Consider the following 18,504-nt stretch of genomic DNA (forward strand, 5'->3'; position numbering starts at 1 on the left):
CTGTTCTTGAACTGATATTTTAGCAAAAGTTTAATTAAACTATATTTTAAAACCAGTGTGACGATCTGAAAGATGCCTCGTCATGAAAATGAAAACAGGGCTGATGTTTGTTTCATTTCCCCGAGTACAGTCCGATACTATAGTATATTGAATGTGGAGATTAGTCCCATTATTATCACTAGATTGTGTTATTATTTCTAATACCTGCATCAGTTGAACTTGGTACAACTTGTGCAGGAGGCCTGCTGAATGTTGTGTTCCCAAGGACTCGTCTTCGTGTCCAGAGATACACAGACCAGCTGATGAAGACGGCTGCATGATGCATGTGAACGTGTCTGGGTATAAATGGTGACTTTGCTGCAGTGAACCTCCGTTGAATTGAATCCGGCGTCACCAACAGGCTTGGAAGAAGAGAAGCGTCCGCTGGCTGCATCTCGGCTCTGGGCAACTCCGACACTGCAGACCAAATAAAGGTCGGAGGCGTTTTGCCACTATTTTATCGTCAGCTTCACCTCGGCCTAGACGCAGTGAGTAACGCATAATATTCTCCAAAAGGAAATTGATTAAGATCAAGATGAAAGAATGTGTGGATTCAAATCAAATGACTGAAATAGTAAAAAGACAAAAGCTCTGTGTAATAAGGAAGTTACATGAGAACAGGTTCCAATAAAATAATAATACTAAGAATGTGAGTTAAAAGTAGACGTCCTGAGGGTAAAGTTAGGGCCGTTGATGAGACCCAGACCAGAGTGTCCCAAAACCAAGACTGCAAACTGTCCATAAATGCAACTTGGGGTCCTTCATGAATGCAACTCCTTCACTTATAATAGGCTCGTTGGAGATGAGCCAGCCGGCGCAGAATCGATCTCGACGGACAATGCATGCTGGGTAGTTTTGTGTCCGACTTGATCCTGACTTGCTCCGACGTCATGAACACGTAGGCAACGATAGTCTCATGAGAACAAGGCGGCCACAGGTGCTCTCAACCGACTGCAAGACCCGGGGCATGATGGGAAACGCCTGGCTCTCGCCCAAGACAGCCCCACAACATCCAGAGACTGGATGATGAAAGTAATAATATAGTATAATGTTTATTAATAATTCTTTATTATAATTATTTAATAGCATATGACATGTTTGTATTAACACACTATATTACTGTTTCATGACATTATTTATGACATTTGTTAGTTTTGATGGCATTCTATTCAATGATATTTTATGTCATACATAAGGTCATAAAGGTATACTATAGTATGCCTTGAAAAATAATATAGTGTGTTAAAACATTTTTATAGTATAAATGATTTGCCCTCTACAATATCCGCAGGATTCGGACCTTCCTCACAAAGGATGCAACGCAACTCCTGGTCCAAGCACTGGTCATCTCCCGCCTTGACTACTGCAACTCTCTCCTGGCCGGACTCCCGGCCTCTGCGATTAAACCATTGCAGCGTATCCAGAACGCTGCAGCACGCCTTATCTTCAATCTACCCAATTCTCCCATGTGACCCCCCTCCTCCGTGACCTCCACTGGCTCCCCGTTGCAGCACGCATCCAATTCAAGACGATGGCACTGGCCTTCAGGGCCATCAATGGAACGGCACCCATCTACCTTCAAACACTGGTCAAACCTCATGCCCCGAAGCGAGCACTTCGCTCCTCTACTTCAGCTGGCCGGCTGGTACCGCCATCGCTGAAATCAAAGAAATGTCGCTCAGCAAAGTCCAGACTCTTCTCTGTTCTGGACCTCAGTGGTGGAACGAACTCCCGACTAATGTCAGGACAGCAGAGTCATTTGCCATCTTCCGAAAAAGGCTCAAGACTCACCTGTTCAGACTTCACCTCGACTAGCATGACCCACTAACACCCCCCCCCCCCCCCCAAAAACAATATAGCACTCTGATTGCTCTTGAAGTACTACTTTACTCAGATGAGGACCTAACACTTGTTCTATTTTTAGCTCTTACTTTATCGGCAATGATACATTGTGGTTTCCTTGTTTTCCTTCTTTATTGTAAGTCGCTTTGGACAAAAGCGTCTGCTAAATGACCTAAATGTAAATGTAAATGTAAATGATTATATAGCATGTCATGAATAATGTCATTCATCTCACCGTGTCAGCGTTTCCTCCCACAGTCCAAAGACATGCAGGTTACCTGTAGTTGTGAAGCTGAGCATGGTTGTATGCTCACATCCCTTTTTTGGACTATACTATGACTTTTTTTAAATTGCTATACTATGACTTTTTTAAAATTGCTATACTATGATTTTTTTGGACAAACAATATTTTGACTTTTTCATGACTTTTTTCAACATACTATACTATGACATTTTAGTCATAGTATATATATTTTAGTTTTTTTTTCACAATACAATAACTTTTCATTTACTTATTTATCATAATATAAACTTGCTTGACTATAGTTACACTTGTCTAACTTTACCTGACCTTTATACTATGACTTATTTATGATGTTTTGACATACTATGTTCTAGACATGCTGTACGATGACTTTATTACTTTTTTGGTGAGATTCAACACCGACACTATAGTATGACTTGTGTTTGTTTTCTTGATATACTATACAGTAACTTTTTAATAATAATTAATAGTAATTTCAAATTACTTTATTCGACATACAATACTATGTTCTTTTCAAATTGCATTTTCATGGCATGATATAAAATATGACATAATTATTACATACAAGACTACGACTGACATGTTTATGACTTTTTTATTTTATTTTACATACTTTATGACATTTTTATGTCATACAGTTCTGCAATATTTTAAATGAAATAAAATATCATAAAATATCAGATTGCCTTCATGGCATACTATGCCATTTTATGCCCTTTTATGGCATCTATGACATGTTTTATGGCATGATTCAAGATATGATTTTAACATAATCATATAGATAACTTCCCAAACACATACATCTTTGCTCAAATCCTACCATTTGAAACATTCCTCTACCGTCTCGTGCACAGAATGGCGTCTCATGAGCGATTCTGGACAATAAATAAATCCATATATTTTTATATTTGCTAGCTTGATGCTTCCATTGCTCTTTATGTTGGCTTTTTGGTGCATGGCAGCCCTTCTGCTGAATAACACCAACATCAGACCAACATCCTCCGGGGAGCAGCCGACAGCCTCTCTGTGAGCTGCTGGTGTAAAACCTGCTGGACGTCCTTCAGTTCTGAAGTGACCACAGATTTCAGATATTGCTGACTGTGACGTTCACTTACACAGACCGAAGCAATGACCTAAATCAGTGTGATAATGTTTGACTTTGAGCATGAATGAAGGACACCGAGCATGAAAGGTGAACATAACAGAGTGCTGACGTTGATGTTCGTTTAAAAGCTGAAGCTACGCTACGTAGAGATTCTCTGATATCTGATAAACCTTCCAGTGAGAATAACCTGACTATTTAATATATTTAACAGACTATTTAGATCTTAAAATCACTTGGACTGCGATAGAAGTCTCTGTTGGCATCCTTTGGAAGGCAACTGGGATATTTGGTCTGTTTTTATTGATCGGCACGATCTTATCTGTGCAAGAGATACTCAGATACGATACACATGCATTGGTACTACTGATGAAGGCAACTGCGGCAAGAAGCAGAGCATTAACCCACAGCTGGATGTTTGCTTACAGAGATTCCTAAAAATAGGACCTGTTAACAGCTGCATGGGAGAAATACAACCCCGTAACACGTCACGTTAGTGTCCAGCGTATCTCGTCCACTTAAAGACTCTCAATACTCACCCTGGGATGAATTGTGAATTCAGCACCTCGTGAGGGTTTTTATTGACTTTAACTGTTTCACATTGACCCAACACATTGACAAAGCAACAATGGCACTGATGACCCGGCAAATAGCAAGGAGCCTCTCATTGGATTATGTAATTGAAAGCCTTTTGACACAAAATACAACAGACATGAAACAAGACACATGGATCAATAGCAGAGGAGAAGTGCATCAGCATGGCAGGAATGGAGACGAGCTCGGACGAAGGAACGAGTAGAACGCTGTGTCATATCTTTTCACTAACTCACATTATAATCTTCATCATGCATTTAATGGCTTTAAAACATGGGATTGCACTTGGCTTAACATTTCCATATTCTCAATTAACTTAAAGGAGCAGTTCGAAATTTTGGGGAATTATTGTTTGTTTGTTATTTTGCTCATGTTAGATGAGTTGTATATACATTTGCATGTACTTGGAGCCAGCAGATGGTTAGCTTAGCACAGCAGCTAGCTATCTTTTATTTAATCTGAATACATTCTACATATATAAACTACTACTTTATTACATGTTTTACAGGTTATATGTGCAAGAAATTGTCTGCTAGTTGGATTTTGTTGCATTTCAACAGATTTGTCCGTTTCCAGCATTTTTTGCACTAAAACTAAGGTAGCTAACTGCTGGTGTTAGCTACATATTTGCTATAAATATGTGGTATGAATCCTTTAATCAAAGTCTTGACCATAGGTTTTTTGACAGACTTTTTTAAGCCTTGAGTTCAACATTTTGGCCGTTGCCATCTTGGCTCTTTGCAACCAGAATGGAGGCGGAGAAGTAAAATCGAACCCTGAACATTTTTAGTCGACCAGAATATAACAATTAAATTTCATGAAGTGAAAATAAGACATAAGACATAACAAGACAACGCCATGGTAGTGACCTGTCAATCAGCAGGTAGCCCCGCCCCCTAAAGCCTCCCCTGCTTTCTGGTTTATTTGTCTCTACATAGACCTGTCAATCAGTAGGTAAGCCCCGCCCCCTAAAGCATCCCCTGCTTTCTGGTCTGGTGGACTCTAAATGGACCATAATGTACTAAATGAACATCATGCTGGATTGAAGAAGACTTGAAACTAGAGATTGAGACCATAAACTCATGTTTACAATGTTTACTGAGATAAAACATCAAGAGAGAAGTAGGACCATTTTCTCATAGACTTCCATGCAATCAGACATCTTTTAGCAACCAGAGTCGCCCCCTGATGGCCAGATGAGAGAATGCCAGTTTCAGGCCACCACTTTTCAGGCGTGTAGTTTGCCGCCTGCTCTTGACACGAAAGGGATTAATTTAATTTCCCAAAATGAACTATATCCTAAAGCCATGACCATATGTGACTTGCTTGACCTTTTAACCCCCCAGGTTCATTGCAGTACTTTGATCAGCCAATCACTTTTCCTTCTCATGTGTCTTCGTCACGTTTTCACGTTGCATCCTGGATGTCTTTACAACACTCCCGTCCTTGCTGGAGAGGCTTCAGTTTTTGCTCCGCCTGAGTTCTAGTCGTCTTTGCTTCTCATAGAACTTGGAGAATTTATTGAAGATGTTCGTAATGGGCAGAGCCACCATCAGCAGCCCACAGAGGATGCACAGGGTTCCTATCAGTTTCCCACCTAGCGTAACGGGGAGGGTGTCCCCGTAGCCCACCGTAGTCATGCTAATGGTGGCCCACCACCAACCAATAGGCATAGTTTGCAGCTCTGACTCTTGAGATTCTTTCTCCACAAAGTAAATGAGGGCAGAAAACATGGAAATGCCCACAGACAAGAAAAGCACCAGCTGGCCGACCTCGCTGGAGCTGTGCTGCAGCGTGGCCCCGAGCGAGCGGAGGCCGGCTGAGTGGCGAACCAGTTTGAGGATGCGAAACACTCGCATCAGCCTCAAGATCTGCACCACTTTGCCAACATTCTCCAGGTCTTTGTTCTCCCCTTCATCCATTATATCACAGGCTAATGTGAAGTAGAAGGGCATGATTGACATTAAGTCAATAATATTGAGAGGCCTGCACAGGAACCTCCTGACGGCCGGTGCAACGGCCAGCCGGAGAACGAACTCTGCAGAGAAGAACAGAACACAGAAGCTCTCAAAGAAAGCCAGCGCCGGGTTTTCCATCTCCTTCTCGTTGAGATCCACCTGTTGGAAGTCCGGCATGCTGTGGACGCACATGGCAACGATAGAGGCGAGCACCACACTTAGGGACGCCACGGCCATCACTTTGGCCGAAGTGGAGTAACTTGGATCCTCGAGTCGAATCCAGATGTTCCTGCGGACATCAGCACACCAGGAGCCTTCGAACATCTCTACGTCGTCCTCCGTAGCCGACAGCTCCTCGGAGTCCGAGTCCGAGCCGAGGTCTTGGTCGCTCCCCCGATCCCAGCGCTTGTCGTCAGCGAGCTGCATCAGTTCGTGGAATTTGTCGCTGCAGCAGAAGTCCAGGTGGCGCGCCTTGATGCCCCAATACTCGATCTCCTGAAAAAATGAGACGACGCACAACCCGTCCACCAGGTGGATTTTGCCCGTGAGGTAAAAGTTGAGGACGTAGCAGAAAAAGCGTGGGTTGCGGTCAAAATAGTACTCCATCTCAGAGGGAGTGAAGTCGTCGCAGAGCTCCAGGGCGGCTTCTCTGGAGCTGCAACACTGCAGGCGGCCCAGACGCGTCTGGGGGAAGCGCCTCAGAACGTCGCGCTCCATCCGCTGCTTGAAACCTCCGACGTTGACATTGATGAAGCAGTGATCGGGGCCGTGCTGGTGCAGCACCTGTCCATACAGCATGGTGGACGCCGCTCGGCTACAACCTCGGAGGGGTTGGCTGCCTGCACACAAAGACACTGAAGTTAGAATACCTCACACTTTCTTACATCACTTGATCACGCTGATACAGAAAGCCGGCAAGTATCGGGTGTCACGCGGGTTTCCGTGGCTACATGGCGGAAACACTCGCTGTGTGTTTACAGTTCCAAGAGGAAATGTTTCCATCAGGCTTTAAAATCATGAATACGTATTTCTGTGACAAGTTAGACACGTCACGCATCACGGGAGCCTCTACAGCAGCGGTTCTCAAACCTTTGAGGGCCAGGGACCCTGACAGGGGACAACATTTTCATAATATAGATGAAGCCCGATTGAACCACCGCTGGAAGAGGGAAGTGTGGCTGACAGACGACGTGTCACAATCATATCTGAGTTTCTATTGGCCCAAAGTTCACATGGGAGTCATGGACACACTATGCTTGTTTTAGTTGCACAAATGGTCTCCATCTTTTTAATGATACAGCACAATTTTATAATTTATAGAAAATTATTTTGCGGACCCCCCTTTCTATGGGTCGAGGACCCCCAGGGGTCCCCGGACCCCACTTTGAGAACCTCTGCTCTACAGAATGCAGCTGCAATTCACTTTTTAAATACAACAGACACAACGTAAACACGAGAATAACTGGCTCATTAAATTGCGTTGCGATCAAATAATATATGAATTGAAACACCATAGTGCGTTTATGATACACCTATGACACCACATAAAGCTTGACACCACATAAAGCTGTCATCACACCCTGCTGTCACTCCGCTGGCAGCTCTTACTGTCTTACTTGGGTTGTGTTACGCGCAATCATCTCGCGTTTCCAGTTACAGTGAAACGGCAAACCAAGGTCAGATTTGACACGTTTCTGCAGTAAGAAAACTCTGCAGCATTTTAGACTCTAGAGAAGAATCGATGGAGGGACATAATAAAGGAAACAAAGCAGACTTTTACAAGACGCCAAATAATCTACAAAACGGTGCACAAATATGACTTAAACAGAACAATTAAACAGAACAGCTGTTTCCGTTCATGCATCTCTCTGTAAACTTCTAGGAAGGACTCCAGCAGCGTACCTGACCATGAGCTGCTGCGCCGGCGGAGCTGCTGTCCTGCGGCGGATCACGGATCTGCTAGCCGCGGGGCGGTGCGTCCTACGCGGGCGGAACGTCTCCAAACAGGACGATGGATCACACCGGCCGGCACGGAACTCACGCACAGCCTCCCTTTACGACCTCAAAGGTGTAACGTGCTACCAGGCTACAGGCGGCGCCAGCTCATTTAAGGTGTGACAAATGTATGGCTGTAAATATTTCATGATCCTTTCGGCTGTTAAGTGCTCGTTGTTCTTTACGCGCTGCCTCCTGTTCCTCTTCTGTTCACCGGAAGTCCATTTAAAAAGAAACAACATATCGACTTGTTACCTCAAATAATGAGATACTTTTTCAAAATAATGACTTTTTATGAAACACTTTTATTGCAGTGCTTTTAGGTCAAGTCACAAGTTACTACAAGTTTTCCCTGATTGCACCCACATTTATATCATTCAACAACAAAGTAAAACAACATACATACCCATACGAAAAATAATAATAAATAAAACAAAAAACAGAATGAGACAAAGAGAAAAAAGAGACAAAAATGATTTAATATCAGAAATATGACTTAGTATAATAAGGAATTATTAAGGTTTCTCATTTTATTGAGATACTAAGTAAATATTTTCAGAAGCTATGTTGTTTTTTTTGGAGATACTGAGTTATTATTTTGAGAAACTAAGTAAATATTTTTGAGATACTATGTTATTTTTGGGAGATACAGAGTCATTATTTTGAGATACTAAGTAAATATTTGGAGATACTATGTTATTTTTGAGATACCATGTTATTTTTTGGAGATACTGAGTCATTATTTTGAGATACTAAGTAAATATTTGGAGATACTATGTTATTTTTGAGCTGCACGGTGGTGTAGTGGGTAGCACTCCCGCCTCACAGCAAGAGGGTCCCGGGTTCGATCCCCGGGTTGGCCTGGGTTCCTTCTGTGTGGAGTTTGCATGTTCTCCCCGTGTAAGCGTGGGTTCTCTCCGGGTTCTCCGGCTTCCTCCCACAGTCCAAAGACATGCAGGATGGGGATAGGTTCATTGGTGACTCTAAATTGCCCGTAGGTGTGAATGTGAGTGTGAATGGTTGTCTGTCTCTAAGTGTCGGCCCTGTGATAGACTGGCGTCCTGTCCAGGGTGTACCCTGCCTTCGCCCAATGATAGCTGGGATCGGCTCCAGCCCCCCCGTGACCCTGAATACAGGATAAGCGGTAGAAAATGGATGGATGGATGGATGGATGTTATTTTTGAGATACCATGTTATTTTTTGGAGATACTGAGTCATTATTTTGAGATACTAAGTAAATATTTGGAGATACTATGTTATTTTTGAGATACCATGTTATTTTTTGGAGATACTGAGTCATTATTTTGAGATACTAAGTACATATTTTGAGATACTGTTATTTTTGTGAGATACTGAGTCTGTCATGATCTGTGTTTGTTTTGATCTGTGTGTTCTTGATTTTGATTCCCTGGTTTATTTTGTAATTTTGCCCTTGGTGTGATTACCTGTCTCGTACTTCCTGGTCCTTGTTGTTTCCGCTGTCTTGACTCCCCCTCCCTCTCGTGTTGATTACCATGCCTGCCCTGATGTGTTTCACCTGTCCCTCGTCAGCTCCCTGCCTCCCTGTGTGTATATAGTCTGTGTGTTTCCCCTGTCTCTTGTCGGATCATTGTCGTTGTCATTTGTCGCTGTCGCTGTCTCGCACCATGTCATGTCCCTGGATGTTTCTCTGTACCTGCGTCCTGCCTTCCGTGTCCCTTTGTGTTCTGGTTCCTGTTTTGTAAGTGTTTCTTTGATAGTCGTTTTTGCCCTCGTGGTTCCTTGTTTGATACTTTGTTTTTTGTCTTAGTTTTTGGTTTTGTATTTAGTTTGTTATAGAAATAAAACCTTTTTACCTGCATTTGGGTCCTCACCTCCTGCTTCCTAGTCCTAGCCTGAAACCTGACAGTCATTATTTTGAGATACTAAGTACATATTTTGAGATACTGTTATTTTTGGGAGATAGTGAGTCATTATTTTGAGATACTGTTATTTTTGGGAGATACTGAGTCATTATTTTGAGATACTAAGTACATATTTTGAGATACTGTTATTTTTGGGAGATACTAACTCATTATTTTGAGATACTAAGTAAATATTTGTGAGAAACTGTTATTTTTGGGAGAAACTGAGTCATTATTCTGAGATACTACTCATTTTGGGGGCCTTTTTGTCTCAAATAATGTTAAACTTTATTTAAAATGAACTGCAAAACTAATAAAATACAGCCGAAATGAACATTTGGAGCAAAGGAAAACAATAGAATAAAATAGTAATGTGCCATATTGATACAGAGTGTGATGAGGGAGGGTGCAACAGAGCACAGTACCACCCCCAAAGACATGGCCGACTCCAACAGAGCTGTTTCACTCAGGACAAACAGGAGAAAATGGCTCAACCTGGTTAAAAATCAGAAAACTTCATTTAGAAACCAGGGCTCTAAAGACTGTTTTAATACAAATACGTATGAAAGGAGCTGAGGTTGAACTTCCAAAACAAGAAAAATTATCACAAATAGATAATAGACAAAATAATAGACATTTAATATTCTAATTAGCATATGTGCATGATAAATAAGTGATTACAAGTACAATTATATATTAAAGTGATTGTTTACAAGCATATTTATGTGAAAAAAAGTACAATTTCCCTGAAGTAATTCCATATTTCTCCTTTCTCGTATCGTTTTGCCTTGTATTTATGGTTTCTGTGGTTCTTTTGATTCCAACAAAGAATAAATTAATTACAACACCGTGGTACTGTAAAATTAGTGAAAACAGGGCTGCCACGTGAAGGCTCAGTACCGCTAACCCCTTTTTTAAAAATATAATACCTTTTTGTTGCCTTTATTTATATATATATATATATATATATATATATATATATACAGTGCTATGCATACGTTTAGGCACCCCATGCTAAAGTTGACTAAAAAGAGGAATAAAAATCATCTTTTGGGAATAGATCTTAATTCCTTAATTAAACAAATGAGGAAAAATCCTACCTTTTAGGACACCAATTTTCTTTGTGAATGAAGAATGTATCGTAAAGAAATAAATGTTCTTCATTAAAATACAGGGTGCATAAGTATGGGCACCCCTATGTTAAACTCCCATAGAGGCAGGCCGATTTTTATTTTTAAAGGCCAGTTATTACATGGATCCAGGATACTATGCATTCTGATAAAGTCACCTGGGCCTTTGGAGTTAAACTAAAATCCAAATCCTCACATACCCTTCACAAACCTAGAGAAAATCATGGTGCTTTTCAGTTAGCCTATTAGCTGGTTTGACTTGCATTGAGAAATCATTAGGCTAACTAGCATGCTATAGGCTATCTGAAAAGCACCATGCCAGTCTCTAGGTTTGTGAAGGGTATGCAAAGATTTGAATTTTAGTTTAACTCCAAAGGCCCAGGTGACTTTATCAGAATGCATAGTATCCTGGATCCATTTAATAACTGGCCTTTAAAAATAAAAATCGGCCTGCCTCTATGGGAGTTTAACATAGGGGTGCCCATACTTATGCACCCTGTATTTTAATGAAGAACATTTATTTCTTTACGACACATTATTCATTCACAAAGAAAATTGGTGTCCTAAAAGGTAGGATTTTTCCTCATTTGTTTAATTAAGGCATTAAGATCTATTCCCAAAAGATGATTTTTATTCCTCTTTAGCATAACTTAGGCATGGGGTGCCTAAACTTATGCATAGCTCTGTATATATATATATATATATATATATATATATATATATATATATATATATTTATATATATATAAATATATTTTTTTTTCTTATTTATACATATCTTTACTATTTTTTTCAGTTGTTTCCTCTCTCAACTCAACTCAATTTGATTATATTTATAGTGTCATATCACAACAGAAGTCATCTCAGGACACTTAACACATTGAGCAGGACTAGAATACGCTCAAGATTTCAAAAGTCAATATCATTTCAAAGTCCCAACATCACCCAGGGGCAAGCGTTACAGCGACAGTGGCGAGAAAAAACAGCCTTGATAGGTTTTTAGGCAGAAATCTCGTGCAGCCCAGGCCCTTGGGTTCCAACTGCATTTGGTGTTGCATCTTCTTATGGTTTATTTTTTTATATTTGTTTTGCACTGTGACCCTCACTAGATTTACCATTAGTCGTCACACTCTTCGTCCCATAGAGGTGGATTATTGTGATTATCACAATTCTCAAGTTGACATGGTCCTCAAGCAGGCATCAAGGTAGTCCATATGCCCTGCAACTGCACCGTTGTGTTCGGCAGGCAGTTGTGCAATTGCAGTGGATCATCTGCAGGAGGCCTTCTGGGGCAGCATCATAACTGACAGGAACCGGTTCTCCACCAGTTTCCTTCCCTTATCCACTGTGTTCATGTCACCTTCCTTTCCGATCCACACCATGATCTGGAAGTGAACTCTTTGGCAGTGGTATTTGGTTGAGGACTCAGTTGGAGGCAGACGTTCTGGAGCAACAAATGATTTGGCGGTAACAATTTTCTTGCTAAAAAGGTTGTACCGCAAAGAGGCAAGTGAATCTTTCCTCTTTCTGCCAAACAAAACTTGGTCCCACAACCTATTTTATGCTAACATGAGAGGGAATTTATTTTTGCCGAACGTGCTGAATGATAATTAAAATGAACTTGAACTTTACTTGATTAAAATTGTGAATTTAGTTTTGTTGGGTGTAGTATAACTCCACTTGTATCCTCAAAAACATCTACAGAGGATGCATTGCATATGTATTATCTTCAGGCTAATTCAAGGTACTACTCCAATGTCAGTTACTTTTGGGTGCAATAGCTTTAAAATTGAATGTCAAGTCTGTGTTTTAGCAGAAAAAAATATACATGTCCAAAAATACGTACTGACTAGGAGTTAAGGCGAAGACAAACCAAGACGACTACCGATCATCGCCGGAAAATGGAGTCGGAAGATTAGTTAGCTCCAGTCTCGCCGAAAAGTGCGAAGAACACATATAGATGACTAGAGACTTTACCGGACGTTCTGCGCTTGCATGAGTCGTACTAAGCCTCCATACAAATGCATTCGGGGCATTGGTTAAATGTTGAATATTTAGATAATACAGGACATGTGAGTAGCTGACCAATAAAGCTCAGAAAGCCTCGGGTCCAGCACTTGAACCCTCACCTTCTACCTGTATGTTTTTTTTTTATTCACTAAATGTGGGACAAACAGGAGCTCCCCGGAGAAAACCCAAAAGTGCTACCAGAGTAGCCGACAAATAAAGCTCAGAAAGCCTCGGGTCCAGCACCCTCACCTTCTACCTGTATGTTTGTTTTTTTTTTCATTCACTGAATGTGGGCAAACCGGAGCTCCCCGGAGAAAACCCAAAAGTGCTACCAGAGTAGCCGACAAATAAAGCTCAGAAAGCCTCGGGTCCAGCGCTTGAACCCTCACCTTCTACCTGTATGTTTTTTTTTTTTTTTTCATTCACTAAATGTGGGCAAACCGGAGCTCCCCGGAGAAAACCCAAAAGTGCTACCAGAGTAGCCGACAAATAAAGCTCAGAAAGCCTCGGGTCCAGCACCCTCACCTTCTACCTGTATGTTTTTTTTTTTCATTCACTAAATGTGGGCAAACCGGAGCTCCCCGGAGAAAACCCAAAAGTGCTACCAGAGTAGCCGACAAATAAAGCTCAGAAAGCCTCGGGTCCAGCACCCTCACCTTCTACCTGTATGTTTTTTTTTTTCATTCACTAAATGTGGGCAAACCGGAGCTCCCCGGAGAAAACCCAAAAGTGCTACCAGAGTAGCCGACAAATAAAGCTCAGAAAGCCTCGGGTCCAGCGCTTGAACCCTCACCTTCTACCTGTATGTTTTTTTTTTTTTTTCATTCACTAAATGTGGGCAAACCGGAGCTCCCCGGAGAAAACCCAAAAGTGCTACCAGAGTAGCCGACAAATAAAGCTCAGAAAGCCTCGGGTCCAGCACCCTCACCTTCTACCTGTATGTTTTTTTTTTTTTTTTTCATTCACTAAATGTGGGCAAACCGGAGCTCCCCGGAGAAAACCCTTTTCTTTTTGTTTGTCGTGCGTTTAGACCGGTGAAACCGATCTGGAGCGCCTGCAGCAGGCTCTGGCTATTGACAGGAAGAACCTGCAGACGGCGTTACGCTTTTTTGGTGGTGTCACCAAGTGATGTTTGACGAGGCGGGCGAAGCGTTCTTCTAGTGCTAGGTCACCTGATAACAAGTTGAGCAGCAACATGTTCACACAGCTCTGCCCACGACACAGATCCTGGACAAGCAGTGTGAGATTTTTGAATATTGTTCGGTCAATATCAAAATCGACGCCCTCGACTTTAAGCAACGTTATTTCGGTCAGGCGCTTGATGATGTCCTCGATTTGTTTTGAGGTGATGAGCACATTTGCTTTCCCGTATATCTGCGAAACCAGCGTTTGCACGATTAACTCCACGGCACACTCCCTTCTCCGCTGCGCTGCAGCATCCTGCTGATGTTCGGCAGGAGTTGGCGAAGCTTTGCTGACCTCGGTGACCTCTGGTGACTTTGTTGCAGGGCCCATTATAGCCAGCGGTAGCCTTGTTGCAGGGCCCATTATACCCAACACCACGTTGTCAATGTGTGTGTTGACCAGAATGCTTAAAAAGTACATCATGACTCCCTGGAAAGTCAGCACTCTGTTGCAGATCTCAAGGTACTGGGCATTTCGCTGGTTCCTTGGTCTTGGGAGGAAGCCGGGTGCCTGTCCGGGTCTCAAGTGACGATAGAGGAAATCACTCAGTTCCTGTGTGATAACCAGGGTTCCACATGCTGGAGTGTTCATGCGGCTTGGCATCTCACAGAGCACATTTACAGCCTGGGTTCCCTCAGCAGTCCCTTCCACAAACTGGCTGATGAGCTCAGGTATGTCTGATGAGCTGCTTGACTGTGTGTGACTGCGTGGTGTACAGCACAGAAAAAGGTTCCTCAGTTGTGCCAGCATCCGAGTAAGCATCACCTTGGCAAAGAGCTTTGCAGAACACTTCTTGATTTTCTTCTGGATTTCCTGTGTGGCCACTTCACTCTTCTGTTGGGATGCTGGACTTGCAGGTCTTGATGCTGGACTTGCAGTTCTTGTTGGTGGACTTGCAGCTCTTGATGCTGGACTTGAAGCTTTTGATGAAGGACTTGAAGCTTCTGATGCCTCCAAACTCTTCAGATCTTCAGCAATTTCTCCTGCAACGATTGAAATCTGCAGAGAACATTCTGATTCCATCGACTCATAGTCAGACTCTGGCAAGTTATCCAAGAGAGGCTGCATGAAATCCCTCATCTCGGTCTCAATTTTGTCCTGCAGGGATTCCACTTCTACAGACTCCCGCTTTGATGACAGAGAGGACTGATCCTCTTCAGAGACTCTCAGACCTGGACCCTTCCTACGTGGTCGTGGTGTCAACGAGCTTTTCATTTTCTTCATGAAAGCCTTTATCATGGTGGCGGCGTGACTGACCATTTTGTTGAGTCGGCGAGGTGGAGTGTTGTGCAGGATGAATTCAGGGCTTTGATTCTCTGAGAGGGCAGTTTTGACGCTGACTGCGACATCTTTCCCAATCAAGTCTTCCAAGCTCTGACCGCTGGCACAACTGAGTTTGTCACCAACATCCATGACATCTTTGAAGGTCTGTGTGACTTTGTCGCACAGGTTGGCCTTGATGTCTTCCTCAGTCGGACTGACATTCCCACTCTGTGGAGCATGAATCCCTTTCCCGGTCTCCCCTGCATTCATGCTCCTCATGGCTGACAGGAACAGTGATGACACCCCTCTCACGATGTCCAGCAGCAGCTCTGCCAGCAGGAGTTGAGTGTTGACATCTGGATGACCAGATTTCAACACTGTGTACTGTTGCGGTGTCAGCTTTTCAAAGAAGCCTTTGATCAGTGGACGAATGGTGTGTGAGATGTCTGGTTGCTCCCCCATTGCAGACATTTCTGAATCTTTGAGGTGAATTGTTGATTGTTGATGAGTCGATGCTAAGTTCCTTGCTTCTTCGCTAGGTCTCTTACTGTCTCTGGGACTGTATACCCTTTAATGTGCTCTACTCCTTTATATAACATTTTGGTCACGTGACGTCACAGGTTGATCAAAGCCAGATGGAACGTCGCTTTCAAGATCAAAGCCAGATGGAACGTTACTGTCGAGTTCAAAGCTCCACTGACGTCACAGCTGTCTCCGACATCTGAGCACGTGAGGCAGCTGTGACGTCACAGCACTCCCGCGCTCCACCCGACGTCTGGCGACAGCGCAGGTTTGCAGCGGTTGCTAGGCAACGGCGCCGCCGACTCGCCACAGCCGGTGAAACTATCGAGCGATTATCATTTCAGCCGCAAAAACGGACTAAAAGTGAGACTCTTGTGTCTGAAGTGAAATGTCTGTGAATCCGCAGCAAAGCGTTTGTTCACTCTGACTTCTTCCAGGAAGCTCTGCAGCTCCGTCTCCACACAACGAGCCACAAAGAGACAGAGCACTGACAAAGAGACACGTGACGTCACAAAGAGGCTGAACAACTAGGACGTCTGGCTGCTATGAATGACAGCTGTTGGGCCTTTTGCATCATATCACGTGTCACAGGGGTCCGTTGTGTCGTCTGTCCACTGCAGGTCACAGACGCAGGACCAAGCAAAGAGACGGAGCAGCAGAACACATTGGAGGAGGCTGGATTACTTTAATGGGCTCTCCATCCGGGTTCCTGCAAGAGCATCCAACACCTGCACTCTATCCAGAGCAGATCATATAAGCCCCATCCTCCACTCACTACAATGGCTTCCAGTCTCATCCCGGATCAACCACAAAGTTCTGCTGCTCACCCATAAATGCGTCAGCGGCCAGCAGCATCCTGCTCCTCCAGGTCCCCCCACCAAGCTTCACCATGGGGGGCGAGCTTTCTGCTCAGGCTCCTCGCTGTGGAACAGCTGAGGGCATACAGAGCATTATCAACCATGTCAGCAGATACTACTTTACTGTATAACAAAGACAAAAGATCAGATTCTAAAACAAATCTAAAACATTTTAAAGTTTTCATATCAATGTCAGAAGCTTATCCAAGATTTAAACCATTATCTTTAATGCTTGGATCATAAGTTTTCTATCATAGCTTTAACTGAAACATGGCTGAATGAATCCATAGTTTCGTTGATATTTCCTATTATAAAGCGATGCATTGGACAGGAGAAAGTCTTACATTGTAGAATGTGTATTTCTTGATTTCATTCTTTTAATTTGATGTATTTTATATGTGCAAATAAATACATAAAAATAAATAATACAATAGTTTCAACATGTATAAAAAAGATATGACTTATTCTAAATGGCTATTAATTACATTAGACAACTCTTCCAAAGAATGTATTAAATATGATTTCCCCATTCACTTTATTAAAATGTACTCTTTCTATAGAGACCACTTTTTTAATATTTTAATAATTTCATCACATTTTTATTGAGTCTTTGCTAACGTGAATGCAATCATATTACAAATGTTCATGATATTACAAATTAACCTGTGTAATAAGTGTGTGGGCTGCCTTGTCAAGATGTTTTATCCTTGATGCATTTTCTAGGTTTGTGAGTGTGTTGCACTCTTTCCACCAGTAGGTGGTGCATTTGAGTAGGCGTTGATCTGGGGAAATGACGTCCTAGTAGATGGCTGTGTGAGAGGCTTCAATGGCTTGAAATGGTAGAAATACAAAAGGGACAGTACTTCATGACGACTTGTCATTTTATTTGACTTATGCCTGATTGGAGCGTCTTCCAGACTCTTAACCTATGAGATGACAGAACTATCAAATCACTCAAGCAGTTCAATACACAACCATTATACATTCAGAAAAGGTCTGAAAAGGGCATACAACATTAACTCTGATCACTCATAACAGTCAGAACTATTTAAAAAAAAGAATGAGTCAAGTTCAATAGTTCAGAGTCTTGTAACATATTTATGGGTTAAATGGTGTCTGTAAGTATGCAGAAGGCATTGAAGTTCTAGGTGGAGAAGGTTGAAGCCAAGTTGAAGATTCTCTCCAGTGATCTACATTATGAAAAATGCAAAAAGGCCTAATATTTAAAAGAAGCATAAAAGGAAGGAAATGCGGTATGTTAAGAGAGATATTTAGTTATTGAATTGTAGTTGGAAGTCTGCAGAAGTAGTTGGAGGACAAAACATGTCGGGAAGAAATTGTTGCAGGTTTGGATCTCAATTGTGTGAAACAGAGGCAGTGGAAAACATCGATGCATCATAGTTTTGCAATATTTTTGTCAATATTATATTGATATACTGATGTCAACTATCAATCTTTTCTGCACCGGAGGCCTCCCCTCCTGCTGCTGGAGCTTTTAGCAGTCACAATGAAGAGTCACACAGAGGCAACACAACAACAAATAAACAATGAGAACATCATGTCCTCTGCCAACAAGTCCTCATTTGTACATTAATACATGTGAGGCATGTGTACCCAAACCTTTTCAAACATATGATGTTTCACTTTTTATATCTCACTCTTTCTAAAGAAATGTTTCTTGAATTTGCCTCATCCAATGAGTCTGTCGTCTCATTCTAGCGTTGAATTTCTAGTTCTCCTTATTTAATTCTAAAGGGGGGTCCAAACCTTCCTGGTTTTCTCAAGTCCATCTTGTGAAGTTAGGAGGTGCTCGTTCCTTCCATGGAGTAGAATGAGACGTCTGGCAATCAGGGAGCTAA

At 42.3% G+C, this 18,504-nt stretch overlaps 1 protein-coding gene across 1 annotated transcript; it reads right to left on the reverse strand.

Moving 5' to 3' along the window:
• Window positions 1-5,302: 5,302 nt before the first annotated feature.
• On the reverse strand, window positions 5,303-7,820 carry LOC311015819 (delayed-rectifier potassium channel regulatory subunit KCNS3-like; the record flags this gene model as incomplete). Its single annotated transcript, XM_084013261.1, has 2 exons — window positions 7,703-7,820; window positions 5,303-6,639 (listed from the first exon to the last, which is right to left on the reverse strand). The coding sequence occupies exon 2, from the start codon at window positions 6,596-6,598 to the stop codon at window positions 5,303-5,305; it is 1,296 nt and encodes a 431-aa protein (XP_083869387.1). The 5' UTR covers window positions 6,599-6,639; window positions 7,703-7,820.
• Between the last annotated feature and the right edge of the window lie 10,684 nt (window positions 7,821-18,504).

This window comes from Eutrigla gurnardus, assembly GCF_963514095.1.
Source record: "Eutrigla gurnardus genome assembly, chromosome: 7".
Lineage (NCBI taxonomy): Eukaryota > Metazoa > Chordata > Actinopteri > Perciformes > Triglidae > Eutrigla > Eutrigla gurnardus.